Raw genomic sequence first — 16733 nt, 5'->3', positions numbered from 1 at the left:
GACTACAGTATTTTGTTTTTTTCCTTAGTCTCTTTATTTTTTATTTTTTACTAGTGGCTCTTTCTCTTCTGCCCCAGATTAGTCTGGGAAGTTAAGTGATTTGGCCAAAGTTCTGTACTGGTTTGATGTCAGCTGGGATTCTTCATCAGCTAACTCCTAGCCTGATGTTCTTTCCTTTCACATACTGGTTTTGTGATCCTTAAAACATGTCTGCAAAGCAGAGGTCACATAAGGGAATGGGGCTGAAAAAAGAAAACCGAGAAGGTCTTTGCAAAGCATGATTGAATTGTATAGGCTGAGGCCCCAGGACTGCCTTGTGGGATCAGCTTCATGAGGACAAATGTCCCTTCTGGAATTCAGCCCTTCCTGTCTCCATTGCAGTTGTCTGATGGTTGCTGGCAGTTACTGCTGGCAATATTGTCCTTAGGCAAACCCTACCTTCTTGCCTGTGGCAATTCTTAGCTACTTTTCTGACTGGGCTTTCCTTATTCTTATTGTTATCCTCTCTGGTCTGATGCTGTCCTGACCAGTAAGCGGTTCATGCTGTTTGTCCCTTAGAACACCTGTTTATTTCTTGGAAGTAAATTGAGTACATATCTTCACCCTGCTGGTGCTGGCCATAGGGGTGTCTGTATAAATGGGGATAGTAAAAATATATACTTTTTTCATGTTTTAAGAAGAAAGCATTATGTTTTGTTAAAAAGAAACATTTAAAACAATAGCCCTGGCAGGGTAGCTTAGTTGGTCAGAGTATTGTTCTTATATGCCAAGGTGGCAGGTTTGATCTCCAGTCAGGGCACATGCAAAAATCAACCAATGAGTGCATGAATACATGAGTGGGATAACAAATCAATCTCCCTCCCTTTTTCTAAGATAAGTAAATTAAAAAAAACAACAAAAAAAAATAGCTTATATTTTATGCTCTCTTTTTTTAAAAGATTTTATTTATTTGTAGAGAGGGGAAGAGAGGGAAAGAAACAACAACGAATGGTTGCTTCTCATGCGCCCCCACCCTGGGGACCTGGCCTGCAATCCAGGCACGTGCCCTGGACTGGCAATCAAACCAGTGACCCTTTGGTTCTCAGGCTGAAGCTCAGTCCACTGAGCCACACCAGCCAGGGCTATGCTCTCTTTCTACTACTTCACATGTGTTTCATCTAATCTAACAAACTTGCAAAGTTTGTATCATTGTCCCCATTTTGACTGGGGAGTAACTTGCCTGAGAGTGGAAAACTGGATTCAGATCCAGCCTACCTAGCACTAGAGGCTGGTGCTTTACACTGCTGTGCATCCTGTGTGGTTTTACTGTGAAATAATTAATAGGATTTGCCTTACCAAGGGTGGTTGTGTTGGAAAGCTGCAGGACCCTCCTCTCTGGCCTCATACTGTTTCCCCACATGGATCCGACATTAATAGGTATTATAAATATGGAATCAATGAAAACAAAAGGTTTGAGTTCTTTCTGTGCTGTGATCATTTGAAGCATCTTCCACCAGCTAGAATTTTGGCTGTTTCTCTGCTTGATGATATTACCTTACAGAACAGCAATAGGGCCATATCTCCCACTTGGGAAGGGACATGCTGAGTGAGGGGTCTGACTAAAGGGAGGGTTTGGAACAGGGAGTTATAAATTGTTTTGAGATGCAAGACACATTAAAACATGTCAGCTCCCTCAAATACTGATTTTTAAAAGCCTTCAAAAACAATATTTAGCCCTGGTTGGTGTGGTTCAGTGGACTGAGTGCCAGATTGTGAAGCAAGAGGTCGCCAGTTTGATTCCCAGTCAGGGCACATGCCTGGGTTGCAGGCCAGGTCCCCAGTGGGAGTCATGGGAGAGGCAACCAACACATTGATGTTTCTCTCCTTCTCTTTCTCCCTCCCATCCCCTCTCAAAAGTAAATAAATACAATCGTTTTAAAAAAATATATATTTAGACAACCAAAACAAACGAATTACCTGGGTAATTTAGATACTTATTTCTCTATTGGTTTTGCATTGGGGCCCAGGTCATTTTGATTTCATGAGTCCTTTCCAAAGGAATCCAAAATTAAAAGATCATGTAATACTAACGATAAATCCTACCTCCTTCCCTGACAACAAGCTTGCTAAGGCACCTATGTTTGACCTTGGCTGGGGACTTCAGAGGCAGATGTGAAGTAGCCCGTCTTTAGCCCATGGAGTGAAGAGCTCCAGTTCCAGTGGGATTCTGCCCTTTCATACATTGCTACCATTTGGGCCTAAAAGCTACAGCTGTGGGATCCAGGTAGGTAAATAGGTGGTAGTTGATGGGAAAGTACAGTTTGTAAATGTCGCCCTTTTTCTACACCTTTTCACACCCCCTTTTTCCAAGGTGACCCTATGCCTTGGCCCATTGCCTCGGTCTCCATTTGCCACTTAGGTGGGATAGTACTATGGAAGGGGTAAAAAAAGAGTCACCTGAAGACTAAAGAGAATGGAATGGATGGACCATTACGTAAGACCTGTATTTGGTGGGGATTGTCTTAGATGCCTAGACTTAGCACCAAGAGTATCTTAAATTGTTTTCTTCACAGATAATTCTGAGGCCAAGAAGGGGCATACCTGAGGTGAAATACGATAGCTATTGTCACTGTGGTGGTGTCTTCCCAAGCCCCGATTGCATATACAGTAAGGACTCAATGGAGACTACGTGGAAGGACTCAGGAAAGGCAAGAATATCTATAGAATTGGCCTGGGTTGGGACTTCCGACCTCGCACTGTAGACTACCCTGTCTTTTTTAGAGGAAACTACGCTGATGCCGTGACAACTGAATACATCCTGTCACCTACTCGAGAAAGAAAGAGGCGGGGGGGGGGGGAGAAAGAGAGAGGGAGCTAGCGTATGTCCAAGCTTTTAGTAAGAGCTCCGAGGTAGTTAGGGCTGTCTGTGTTCCAGGAAAAGCGGAGTCACAGGTGGGTGTAGTCCTACTTCCTGCCTGAGCAAACGGTGGAGCTTTGGGTCTCCATGGAGACGGCTTCACGTAGCAACCGGGTGAGCGTTGAGCTGACCGGCGGGCAAGATGGACGCCGAGAGCCTCCTGCTGTCTCTGGAGCTGGCGTCGGGCAGTGGGCAGGGCCTGAGCCCGGACCGTCGGGCTTCGCTGCTCACTTCCCTCTTGCTGGTTAAGCGCGACTATCGCTACAGTCGGGTGCTCTTCTGGGGCCGCATCCTTGGCCTGGTCACCGATTACTACATCGCGCAGGGCCTGATTGAGGACCAACTTGCACCGCGCAAGACACTGTACAGGTGGAGGCGGCGCCCGGGCAGCCGAGGTTGCAGGGCGGCACTGGAGGGAGAGCCACGGGGAGGCTTGGGGACCCTCCCCGTGGTAGGAACCGAAAGGGGCTAGGCCTAGTGGAGAAGGGATTTGAGGGGGAAATGGGGAAAACCCTCCGAGGAGCGAGGAGCGAGGCCGAGGACCTGAGAACCAAATGCAGCTTAAGTGGGCGGGGAAGTGGGTGGGTGAGGTCTCAGAGGGCGGGGCTCTGGGAGAGCCCTCTTAATTTGGGGGGCAAAGGGTTGCAATAGAGTTAGAGGCCAGTGGGTTTATAAGGATCTGGGCCGAGGAGGGAGGCGGAGGAAGGTAAAAGTTCCGGGAAAATGGAGACCTGGAGCAGAAGTCAGGTGCAAGCCTGGTGCGGGCGGGTCTGGCTTTTCGAAGAGCTCGGTTTGGAGAAACTTTAGAAGCCCCAGGTGGTGGTGCTGTTCGGAAGCGTGTCCAGAGCATCCTCCGTGGAGTGGTTGACTTAGAGAAGGAGGCGCCCTAGGAAGTATGGAAGGAAAGTGGAATGGGAGAGAAGGGATTTTGAGCTGGGGGGAATTACGTGGACACTACCATAGAGAACCTGCATGGTTCTCGACCATGCTGCTTCTTGACTACCCCCAGTGTTGATGGGGAGCTCAACACTTTACAAAGCAGCCCATTAAGCACAGGAAGTTGGAAACTTCACTTAATCTATCTACGCAAAGTCCCTGAAGCAGGTGTGTGCTTAGTGTGTTTGCGGAACCTCATACAGGCTAGTATGGCTAGAGAGGGGTGAAGGACCGGGGCATTGTAGGACCTGAAGTCAGAGGGCTGGAGACAATCATGCATTTATTGCCTTGTGGGGCATTGTAAGGACTTGGCTCTATGGGAAGTCAGTGAAAGGTTGTGCAGCACTCTTCCTGTAGAGACAGGCCCACGCCTTTCTTGCCCCACTGGCATGCATCTTTACTTTTATCTCATCTCTAAGGGTTCCTATGAGACTTGCAACCAAGGGAGCAGTGGGTGGCAGCAGCTCATCCCAGGCTGACCCCCTGAGCCTGTCTCCAAGGCCCCTTTTCTCTGACTTCTCAGGGAGCAAAGCAGCTCCACCTGGGCTTTCCTGGTGCTTCTATCCTTAGCCAATCCTTGTTTCACTGTTCCCAGTTTTAATAAACATACTCCCCCCCCCCCAAAAAAAAGAAAGAAAGGATAGAAAAAGAAGGAAAGAAAGGGAGAAAAAAAAGAATGCAAAGTTGGTTCTGCACAGAAGTATGATATGGTTTAGGTTGTAGCAGTTGGGTGGGGACAAGACAGAAGGGCGAGTGAGTACAGAAGTGGTGAGACCAGGTGGAGGCTATTGCAGCCTCCAAACAAGAGTAAATGGTGGCTTGGCCCAGGGAGGAAGCAGTGGAGGTTGTGAGAGATGGTTGGTTGGATTCTGGATACCAACTAGTAGCTGGGGCTCTGGGAGTCAGTTGAGTGAGACTATGAAGAGAAAAGGGGGGTGAGTCTAGATCCCTGGAAATACTAAAGGCACTGGAGGAGGGAGAAGGAAATACTAAAAGAAGTAGGAATGGAAATGCATTTGTTGTCTTTTAGTTCATCCCATGGATGATCTTCTCCTAAGCAGTTTCTTGGGGTGGTATGGGCAAAACCCATGTTGCATTGGGCAAAGAGTGAAAGTGAGAGAGGGTTCCACAGAGTAAATCATTCTCAGATTATTGTTCAGAGTTGAGGCAGAGAGGGGAGGGACAGGAAAGGGGCATTTTCTAGAGGGGCAGGGATTTGAGGGCTGTTGCTTTAGAAAGCTGAGAAGTTTTTATGTTGAGAATGAGGCAGTAGAGAGTGAAAGGAGGAAAGATGAGCAGAGAGCAGGCTGGGGACACAGGTCCTGAGTGGATCAGAGAGGAGTGGGAGTATGTCCACGCCTGGTGGGAAATGAGAAAGAAGGGACTGGGCTGGCTCGTGCTCCTGGAGAACTCATAGGAAGAGAGGTCCTGGAGCCTGGGCCTGGCTTTCCTGAGAAATGGGGGGGGGGGGTGGCCTTGCTGTGGCCTCAGTAGGCAGACTGAGCACAAATTAAGGGCCCTCCAAAGCAGAGGCACCGGCAACTGAGGAAAATTCAGCTTCCAGAACTCCTCTGGAATCTTACAGGTATCAAGGAAGGCTCTCAGAATTTTGGCATACACAAACTTTTTATGATCTTTTAAAAAATAAAATGGAATTTGCATCACATTTGGGGGTGGGCGCACCATTAGGCATTTAGGGCAGTGTTTCTTGGGTTTCGCCCCTTGGGAGAAGGGGTGGGGCCCGGAAGCCTGAGCAAGAGCAGGCGTTGGAAACCGGGGGGTTGTGGATGTTGTTGACAGTGTGAACTGCATGGAGTGGAGCCTCTTGCCCCCTGCCACAGAGGAGATGGTGGAGCAGACGTCAGTGGTGAAGGGCCGCTTCATGGGGGACCCCTCACATGAGTATGAACACATCGAGATGCAGAAGGTGAACGAGGGTGATAAAGTCTTTGAAGAAGAAGTAGTGGTGAGTGAATCTGAGGGGAGGGGTCTGGAGGAGGAGGGCCTGGGCTCTCCAAAACCGAGCCCAATAGAAATTATGGCAACAACAACGTAACAACAGCTCCTGAGCAACAGGGTGGGGAGTGGATGGGCAGTGCTTGTGCAGCCTGGCTCTGGAGCAGGGCCAGGGAAGGGGGTCTGGGCTGAGCTGTGGGGTAAGGGCCTGGGTACAGGCTCTTAACATTTTTGTATCAATTTTTGTTTTCCTAGATAACACATACACATGGTTCAAAATTCAAAGGTACAAAAAGGAGTATAGTAAAGTGCCCCTCCCATCTCTGTCTTCTAGTCATCCAGGTCCTATTCCTGGGGGACTAATGTCACCATTTTGAGTGTATGTGTCCAAATCTTGCTCCTCAAAGAGCAGCCTGGATCAGAGGCATCACCATGCCCTGGGAGACAGAAGTGCAGAATAACGGCAGGCAGGGGTGGGGAGTGGGAAGGAGGAAGGGCAGGCAGGGGTGGGGAGTGGGAAGGAGGAAGGGCGCCAGGATCTGCATTTGAGCACATTCCCAGGGGATTCGGAATTCACATTTAAGTAATAGAAGCTCTGTTTCCAGAGACATTTTAGCAAATACAGACCCAAGTAAACACCTTACCTTTTACATACTCTTTTTATCGCAAGAGCAAAACAAAAAGCAGTGGCAGCATGTTATATACACAGTTCTGCACCCCGCATTTTTAACCTAATATTGGCGAGATCTTTCTACATCAGTGCCTTAAAGAGCCTCCCCACTCTTTACTGTCGTATGAATGCACCATAATTTAACCACTGTCTTTTTGTTGTTGTTTTTTAAGTATGTCTTTTTGATTATGCTGTTATGCTTGTCCCAGTTGTTTCTCCCTTTGCCCCTTTCCTCCTGGTACACCCCTTCCCTCCAGCAGTTACCCCTCTTATCATGTCCATGGGTGTGCGTGTAAGTTCTTTGGCTTCTTCATTTCCTTTTTTTGTTTTTTTTTAGATTTTATTTATTTTTAGAGAGGGGAAGGGAAGGAGGAAGAGAGGGGAACATCAATATGTGGTTGCCTCTTGTGCACCTCCTACTGGGGACCTGGCCTGCAACCCAGGCATGTGCTCTGACCAGGAATTGGACCAGTGACCCTGTGGTTCACAGGCTGGCACGCACTGCCTACAGTATTCTCAAAATCCACCTGTCTATTTTGTTCCTACAAATTATGCTACTTGATCCCTGCACCATCCCCCCCCCCCCACCCCGTCTCCTCCCAGCTCATAACCCTCCAAAAGATCTCCTTATCTGTGATCTGTTTCTATTCTGGTTGTTTGCTTAGTTTGTTTTGTTTTTATTTTTTAGATTGAGTTGTTGATATTTGTGAGTTTGTTGTCATTTTACTGTTCATATTTTTTACCTTCTTTTTCTTAGATAAGTCCCTTTAACATTTCATATAATAAGGGCTTGGTGATGATGAACTCCTTTAACTTGACCTTATCTGGGACGCACTTTATCTGCTCTTCCATTCTAAATGAAAGCTTTGCTAGAAGAGTTAATCCTGGTTGTAGGTCCTTGCTTTTCATAACTTCGCATACTTCTTTCCAGCCCCTTCTTGCCTGCGAAGTTTCTTTTGAGGAATGAGATAACCGGTGTGTCTCCTCCATGGAAATAGAGGTTTCCAAGGTTTAGCTCTGACAAACGGTGCCACAATGAGTGACCTTGTACATACATCATTTGCAGTGTGTGCGGGCTATCTGAATGATCAATTCCTGGAATGGAAAGCTAGGTCAAAAAGGAGCCCAAGTTTTGAATCCAAAAGTCTGGGTCCAAGTTTGTGATGCCTCAGCACCCATGCCCTCCTGTCAGACAACCCTAGGTTTTATTTTCCGTAAATTGGGGTAATTACATTTACTCCTCAGGCTTGTGCAGAGTAAATGAGGTGACATTTAAAACCCTTGGCCCAGATACTTATTAAATATTAGTTTCCATATCCCCCTTTGTAAATAGTCCCAGCTAATAGCCCATAGGAAATAGGTGGCTGAGTGACTCTGGGGGTCCCTGGTGATGTGTTCCCTTGTCAAGTGCTGCTTTTTCCCAAAATATCTATGAAGTCCTATTGTTGAGGGTTGCCCTTGATATTGATTGTAACCACATTTCATCTGCACAAAAATGTTACAGTACAGACTGATGCTCAGGAAATAATGTTAAATCAAAGAATAGAATGTGAAATTATATGCTCTGCTGGTGTGGCTCCAGTGCCCTGAAGTCAGGGCACATTCTGGGTGCAAGCTGGGTCTGCAGCTGGGGGCTTGCGAGAGGCAGCTGATCAATGCATCTCTAGCACATTGATGTTCATCTCCCTCTCTTCTTCCCTTTCTAAAAATGAATAAATAAAATCTTTAAAAAACTATTTAAACTGTGACTCTAATTGTGTTTTAAATACATGTGTTAAAAAAAGGATAGAAAGAAGTATACCAAAATGTTATTAGTGATAATCTTTAGGAGGTGGGATTATGAATGGTTTTAATTCTCTTAGGTATGTTATAAAATATTTCTGATTACCCAAATAGTTTACAGTGAGCATGATTGCTTTTATATTTTCAAAAGGCAAAATAAGCAACATTTATATATGATGATAGGATGGTATGTTTCTGGAAGGGTGCATAAAAAACCCTTAACTGTGGTCGCCCCCAGTGAGGGCAATTGAGGGACAAGGGATGGGGTGAGAGAGACCACTTTCTTTTTTTTTTTTGTTCTTTTAAATATTGTACCACCAGTATGTATTACCAATTTAAAAAAAGAAATTTTGATAGGCAGAAAGGGAGGGCTGGCCAGTGTGATTTTCCATGGACCTGGCATCCACACTCTGGTAACCCAGGTCAGATGGTTATGCAGAGGGCCCTGCACCAGGGGGGAGTGGGCACAGCACCCCTGCAGGAACGCTGGTCTACTGTCTCCTCAGGTCAGGATCAAGGAAGAGACCCGCTTGGTGTCCATCATCGACCAGATTGACAAGGCTGTGGCTATTATCCCCCGAGGTGCCCTCTTCAAGACCCCTTTTGGACCCATCCATGTCAATCGGACCTTTGAAGGTGTGTTCTCTGGGGCCTCTCTCATGGGCAGGAGGGTATCTCCTCCTGAACACAGTCAGATGCACATCTGGGAGTCTGGGAGAACCTGCCTACTTCCTCAGCAAAGAAGTCACAATAATCACATCAACTGGGAGGATGTGTCCAATGACCTGGCATTGGTGTTTGGCATGGGTTACCCAGTCCCTGGACCCTCACTCTTCTGCCTGAGGGTGGGAGAGCATTTGGCCACCTGGGTCTCAGGGCTCTGTGTGGGTCTGGCCTCCCTGCCTTTTCCCACCTTCCTCCTTGGTCTTTCTTCACTGCAGGATCTAGGTCACATTTGGGCTGAAGGAACACTATTCCCTTTTCACCCTTCAGTTCTCTGTCAGTAGACTTAGTCATTTGCAAGCCCCTCCATGTGGTCCCCATGCACAGAGGAAGTAAAAATAGGAAAAGGCTCCCTTCCTACCCACTGCCTTTTTTTAGGACTGTCTGTGTCCGAAGCCAAGAAGCTCAGCTCCTACTTCCACTTCAGGGAGCCTATTGACCTGAAGAATAAGACCTTGCTTGAGAAGGCTGACCTAGACCCCTCATTGGACTTCATGGATTCTCTGGAGAATGACATCCCCAAAGGTAATAGCCTATTACTTTGAGGACACTGGATCTGCCCCCAGGCCAAAGCAGTGGGCCATGTACCTGCCATTTTCCTCTGCAAAGGGAACCAAGGGCCTGGGTGGGAGATGGTGGTTTAGTGTGAGTCCTTGAGGGTGGGGCCACCCCAGAGGCCAATACAAGTTTCAGCTCACAGTAAACAGTTAGTAAATGTTTACAGACAAAAGGAAGGATTGTCTTCCATATGCTTTCGGAGACAGGAAGTCTCTCAGTGTCTCTCTTGATTTTCATATTAATCTTGAATAGAGGTATACATCCATCTCTGTTAGTCTTGGGTTAGATCCAGTGCTTGGCCCATAGCTGGTGCTCAGTAAGTGGGTGCTGACGGACTGAATAGCAAAGCACCTGCTAAGGATATGAGTTCTGTATATTTGCTTCATGCTATGTGTGGGGGATTTTTAAATCTTAAAACAGCTTCAGAGGCCTTCCTATGCTTCAGGGCCCACCTGACCCAGGCACATCCCTTGGGCAGTGGGGTCACAGAGACTGCATTTTTCCTTCCCTTGAGCTTCAGTAGGGAATATATTCTGGGAAGATGCTCTTGTTTGGATGCTGTGCCCCAGGACAGGTGCCAGGCTCTGGGCAATGTGGGGTGGACCCAAGATACTGACTCAATCCCCGTCTCTTTCTCTCCTCATATTTGGTGTTTCTGAGAACTGGAGGGATCTGTTGTTGATGATGGCAATGATAATGATAAATGATAATCGTAAGAACTCACAAAACAGTGGCACTGCTTATTTTGTGCTAGGCACTTTACTCAGCCTTTTCTGTAACTTATCTCATTTTAATATTCACAGCCAACCTAAGAGGTAGATACTGTTATTATCCCCATTTTATAGATGAAGAAACAGACTCCGAGTTAAACCCAAGGGCACAGTAAGTGTTAGAGCATTTGACTCCAGGGCTCTGTCAGATAGATGGTGGTTCTTTTTAAGTGGACAATGGGAATGGCAGGACCACTAGAGGCCACACTTCTGAGGAACAGATGAGCCTCCCAGTTGCAATGGAACTCTGGATGGAGGTGGGATGGCGTTCATGGTTAAGGCGAGGACTCTGAAGTTACACAGCCTGGACTGGGATTCTGAATCTGCCCCTTGCTAGCTGTGCGACTTGGGCAAGCACCTCAACTGTCTTGTGCCTCAATTTCCCTCATTTCTAAAAGGGGAATGATGATATTTTCTACCTCATTGGGTCAGTATGACAATTAAGAGTTAACACATATACGAAATGCTTCTAACAGTGTCTAACACAAAATAAGAACTCATAAAAATTAATAATTATTATTGATATATTTTGCATGACAAAAAGGCCTTAGAGGTGGGTCAGGCGGGCCTAAGAAGGCCTAGAGGGCCAAGGGTAGAAGGCCTACCTAGATCAAGGCAGTAGGAGCTTCTGGTGGCTTGTGAAGAGGCCTGTGATAATAAGGTAGTGGTGCATGGAGGGATAGAGAAGGGACTAGCCAGGGGTCTGGATGCCATTTCATGACTACTGCAGTGTGCCAGGGGCCAGGCAGTGAGTGGGTCCCAAGATCAGGGCTGCCAGCAAGGAATGGCTACTCTGGTCTTGGCCACATGGGGGCACTCAAGGCAAGCCCCCCTGAGCATTGAGGTGGGCTTCTGGACCTGTTGGGGGAGATAAAGGTTTATAGGGGTTGGGGCATTTCTCACCTAGGAGACAAACTTTCCAGACTCCAGTTATCTCCTCCAGCTCTGTGTTCCCAGCCGTACATCCTTGGGGGTTGATAAAGGAGCCAGGAGTGTTGTGATGGTGGGACCCAGTGTCAGGGGCTGAGGGGTCGGGGGAGAAAAGTACTCTTAATACCTCTATCTGGGGGCAGCAGCTCCACCCTCAAGGCGAGCTAGAAAACCCTCTCACCTGTAGCTAGATGCTCCGGGGCCAGTGGATGAGGCTTTTTCTACACTGTTGGATAATTGGGGGTCCTAACACAAGAGCGTCTCCCACTCTTGGAGCCTTATTCTTTGTGTGGTGGGAGGGACAAGGTGGGTGCTAGGGCCTTTGCAGCCAAAACTAAAACCAGCTAGATGGGCTTCGGGGGTCCAGCAAAGTCTTCCTATGAGAATCCCATTAGTCCTGTGTGCCTTGCCACCTGGGGTAAAGGGAACGCTGGAGGCAGCTGCCTCTTCCTGCAGCAGGGGGTGTAGGATATGAAGCATTGGGGGTCTTTCTAAAGGATGCTGGGGCCACCCTGATATGTCCATACAGCAAGTGAATTTATATTATCAGGCCCCTGGGAGATACAGGTTCTGGGAGATGGGTGAGTAGCAGTGGCTGGAGGCCCTGGACATTCCGCCTAATGGTGGGCCTCAGGGCTGAAGGGCCAGCTGGTAGTCTGACATTTCAGTCCACTCCAGCCTGTGGCTTTGTCCTTGGTGCTGGAGGCTTGGGAGTTAAGGGCTCCTGGCATCTCCTGTGTGTCTGGGGGGTGGGGAGGTGAGGGATGCTCTTGGCCTGACCTCGGGAAACCTCACAGCTTCTGGGCCTTCAGCTCCCTTTATCCCAGAGCTGCCACCAGAAAGCCTTCAGAAGTCAGGCCCAGTTTTTTCTTGTGATGGCTTGGTGGGGGCCATGGCCCAGGGATGGAGGTGTGGTCAGAGAGAGCAGACACTGATTTAGCTCCCAGACTCCCTTCCTTATCTGCCAGTTAAAGAGCAGGACGAGTGACTGGGAGACTGGGAGACTGGGAGAGCAGCCAGAATGGGCTAGGCTGCTAAGGGGGCCTAGGAATCCCAAGGAAGAGTTAATTCCCTGGGACACCAGCACTGGCTGGCAGGGTGAAATTTAGCAAGTGGAATTTGGTGGGGTGGGATTTTCTGCTAAAATTATGATTTACTTTCCAGGTCTGAGGCAGTTGTTCAGGGGACTTCATGTCACCCCTGAGCAGGTATGGTATAGGTTGGCCCTGCCCCTGGGACTCTTGCTCTAGGCCCAGGGAGGTAGGTCAGGAGATCAGCAGCTTGAGCCTGGGCTAGCCTGGGGCCACGGATGCCCTCCTGAGCTGTCCTGCCATGCTCTGGGGTCTGTAGAATTTTTGTGGGTGCGTAGTTTGGTGGCAGAACCATCCTCTTGGTGCATGCCAGGAAACAGCTAAAAGTCCTCTGAGCTTGGACTGCAGCCAGGAAAGAAGGAACACCAGGTCAGGAGGCCAGATTTCTAGATAGTATTCTGCCATTGCATCCTCCTTAACCACGGAGCAGCTATTATGTGCCAAGCGCTGGGGATATCTTTGTGAACAAGACAGGCACCGTCCTTGCCTCACAGAGGTTTGGGAAGATCAAAAGTGAATGAAAAAGTGGAAACGTAAGATAGAAGTTGCTTCACCAATGAAGTCATTGTGTCTTGGGGCAGGAGGAGCAGCAAGGGAAGCAGAGCAGAAAGATGGAGGCAGGGCTCCTTCCCTTGCTCCACTAAGGAACTGTGGGGACCAGCCAGGTCCTGGGCTGCTGGGGCTCCAGTGCAAGAGCTCTCAGCAGCAATGCCTAGTTTCAGGCAGCAGAGGGCAGTGAGGGACCTGCCTGCTTGGAAAGCAGCCTTTAAAAAGTGGTGGTAGTGGTGGTTGGGGAAGGGTTAAGGGTAAGAGGGATACAAGAGATGTGGGTGAGGGGGTGGGGGAGTGGGGAGACACAGGAGCATTGGAGAGTGGCAGGGGGTGGGGGGGACATGGTACCCTCAACCAGCCTTCTTTTTGGGGGTGTATGCAGGTGGCTCTTCCTACCCAGTCCCTTGGAAGCCTGGCTGACAGGTGCTTGGCCTTTTGGACTTGGTGGGGGGGTGGCTGACCTTACCAATCAGGCATTCTATCGTCGTGTCCTTCAACCTGTATGGGACTTGACCATGCCTTGTGGCCCTGGTGTGGCGGGAGCGGCCATTTTAAGGAACCCATGCCACTTTTATGTATAACAAGTTGTACAGTGCTGGTCTGAAAGGATTTAAGCAATCTGCTGCCCTGGACAGCCCTGATCCCCAGCCTTGCCCACTGTCCCCCTCAAACTGAATCTCAGGGCTTTGCTGCCATTCTTCTCGGAGGGCAGATGAATGTAATTAGGAGAAGCATAGTCTAGCCTGATGTTTCCACACTAGCAAAGTGGGGAGACCCCGAGGATCTGGACACCCAGGACTTACTGATTAAAATAGGCCCTGTTCCTGGTTACCAGCTTGTTCCACGCAACTGCCTCAAAAAACAGAGCTTGCAGAAGAGAATGGGTGCCAGGGGGCAGGAGGGGAGGTCTAAGGAGGGGCTGGGCTGTGAACTGAAACACCAGGGCCACAAGGGGCTGCTTCTCCTGGAATCCTACAGGCAGAGGCAGAAGCAGCTGGCTGGGTCCGGCCTTTCCAGCAGTTGCAGTAAGATAAGTGGGTGAAGGTGACAGTAAGTGCCTGGCTTCCCAGGTAGACACTACGTGACTCCTGGCACGTTGAGAGTCTGTGTGTTTCCTGGGCAACCAGCTGAGCCAGGAACAAGGAGAGGACAGGAGTGTGACAGGAATGCGAGGGCGGGAGGGAGGCAGTGTTGCTGGCTGGCTGGCCCCTCACATGCCACTTCCATACTCGGCCAGCACCCTTCTGCCTGCTTGGCACTGCCACCCTCCTGCCCCACGGGGTCATTGTATTTCTCTACATCCCTGTCAGTTTCTCCTTGCTCTGTGGTGGAGGGATGGGGGATAGCCCCTGTTGATAAGCCTGGGCCCCTCCCCTGCTACAGGAAAGAGGTGGCCAACCCCTAAGAGGGCAGGCTGGTGTAAGGGAAGGTCAGGGCCCGGCCCTTGCCCAGGATGTGCCAAGATGCTAACAGTGAAACGACAAGTGGTTTAGGTTGGAGGACTCCACGAAAGCATGTAGCATAGGCAGGTTGCAAGCTGCTCCCCATGGTGGGCAGAGGAGGCAAAGCCTAACCTTTCTCAGTTCAAGGGGACTGTGACACAGCTCCCAAGGCAGTGGGGGCTGCCCCCAGATGATGCCGTGGTGGCTGGGGTGGTGGTGGAGGATGCGACTAGGGGATGCAAGATGTACCTTCCTGGGTCTGTGCTTCTGGCCAAAGGCTGAATGCAGCATACTGTGAATACTTTGTTCTGCATACCCATTGCCATTATCCCTGGGTATTTTTTGGAATGAGGAAAGCAACAGGCTAGGGCCTTAGGCCTCTGAGAGCAGATGGAGGACTTTGAGCGTCCAGAGAAAACTGTAGGAGCCAGGGAGGATATTCTTCTTTGACCAGGAAAGCAGCCCCCACCCTCCTGGGCAGTTAACTGTCAGAACTCTGGTAACCCAGGACACCCTTCTTGATGCTGTCTGGCCAGCAGTGTGTGGTTCCTAAGAGAGTAGAATCAAGCTCACACTGTAGCTTACACCTCATCATCTCATGCACAGGCAGTGACACTTGGTGCAGGCCACCGCACAGTGCTGTGGTGGCTCCAAGCCAACCTCTTTCTGAGCAGGCAGGGCCAGCTGACCTACATGCATCAGAAAGCTCTGGCTTTGATTTGGGCAGGTGACAGTACCCTCAGCAGGGCTGAGCTGCCATCAGGGTCAGGGGTTCCTGGTGGTCAGGTCTCTGGGATGTAGGGTGGCCCCTGCTGGGTGGAGACTGAGCTGTGAGGCTGCTGGTTGTGGAGTGAACAGGGTGGGCCACGGTTGAAGGAGGCCTGTGGGAAGCTGGGGTGGCAGGAGCCAAGCAGCCGGGCTGAGCTGGCAGCTGATGAAGGTCTCAGCACAGCTCTCAGTGCATCACTGGCTGGTCCAACACCAAAACCTTCAAAGGATTTGCCTTTCTGGAAGGGCCTGGAACAGAACTGTGGCTGGACCCGGGAGGGGCCTTGGTGCGCAGGGGAATAGAAGCTCCAGATCTGCATCCAGAGGCGATTTTCCCAGGCTCCTTCCTCCCACACATCGGCTCCCTCCCTCAGTTCTGGAGATGGATCAGGTCCTTCCCGCCAAGTCCTAATGGCTGCACAACTTAGCCCTGGGCTGGGCTGCTCCTGTCTGGGGAGCAAAAACCAGGGCAGGACTTAGGACAGACAATGGCTCATTAGTTGTCGCCTGGGTCTCCTCCTGCCAAGGATGGCTCCCACACCGCCAGTGGCCAGACAGGGCTATTGAGCTGGGAGGCCTGGAACGACCAAACTCCTATATGAGCCCCTGGTCAGGTCTAATCTATCTCAGGAACAGAGGATTCTGGGGCTGGGGAAGAGATAGCAAAACAGCAAGTAGGGGTACACTACACTAGGACTGAAGTCACTGGTGATTACACCTAGTAGAGGGTGAGACTGGAGTCCCCCAAGCCTGGCCCCAACTCCTGTGGATTTGGCCTCCTCCCCCACTCAACCTTTAACTAGACTTGCTGACAGGAACAAAACGCACTCGTTTGAGTTTCACCTCTTTTCATTTCCTTTGCCCTCCCTCTGGAAGTGGTTTTAATGAACAGTGAAATGGCTAAAAGGCAATCAGGAGGAGTAAAGCGCTGGGATAATTAAACTGTCTTCCTTTTTCCCAACGGAACCTCAGCACCTGGGCCTGGCTGCCCAAGGAGCCAGGGCCTCTGCACATGGGGCAGAGCTGTGGCTCTGCAGCACTCAGGCCTCACTTGCCCCCCAGGGTCCTGGAGCATCCAGATGGAGAGGGGCAATGCCCTGGTGGTGCTGCGCAGTCTGCTCTGGCCAGGCCTCACCTTCTACCACACCCCTGGCACCAAGAACTGTGGCTATATCTACGTGGGCACCGGTGAGAAGAACATAGACTTGCCTTTCATGCTGTAGGAGAGGCCAGCCCAGGAACTTTTTATGTAGAGCATAAAATTATTTTCATACATTTCAGTGAAGCTGGTCTGTTTGTTCTATCCTGCCTCTTCCCCTCATCTCCACCTCCATCTGGTGTCCAGGCTCTGAGGACACCACAGCACTAAAGCAAGTGGCAGAAGATCAGAATGTGCTAACAAGAATGAATGGAGGGTGGAAATGGCTGTGGAAGGTGACAGCCAGGAGCCCTCTGAGGAAGGCAGCTCCTAGACTCAGATTAAGTCATATGGGGGCCAGGCAGCCCATCTCTACCCCCCCACCCGCCCCGTAGCCCTTAGGCCTAAGACTAAATGGACGATGGTAACCTGTCTGGCCCATGAAATCCCTTCGGTTTAGTGGCTCAATGCTCAGTAACTGGCTGGAAATAGGCCCAAGCCCCCCGCACTTCCTAAGCAGT

General features: G+C 49.8%; 1 protein-coding gene across 1 annotated transcript; it reads left to right on the top strand.

Annotated features, from left to right (window-relative positions):
- Window positions 1-3021: 3021 nt before the first annotated feature.
- Window positions 3022-16671, top strand: RSPH9 (radial spoke head component 9). Its single transcript, XM_037153977.2, has 5 exons — window positions 3022-3265; window positions 5633-5798; window positions 8747-8876; window positions 9342-9488; window positions 16137-16671. The coding sequence occupies exons 1-5, from the start codon at window positions 3039-3041 to the stop codon at window positions 16295-16297; spliced, it is 831 nt and encodes a 276-aa protein (XP_037009872.2). The 5' UTR covers window positions 3022-3038; the 3' UTR covers window positions 16298-16671.
- The last annotated feature ends 62 nt before the right edge of the window (window positions 16672-16733 follow it).

The sequence above is a fragment of the Artibeus jamaicensis genome, unplaced genomic scaffold (assembly GCF_021234435.1).
Source record: "Artibeus jamaicensis isolate MK-2021 breed Jamaican fruit bat unplaced genomic scaffold, CSHL_Jam_final contig_484, whole genome shotgun sequence".
NCBI lineage: Eukaryota > Metazoa > Chordata > Mammalia > Chiroptera > Phyllostomidae > Artibeus > Artibeus jamaicensis.
Note: the sequence above shows the minus strand (reverse complement) of the source record. Positions and strands in the feature narration are given on the sequence as shown.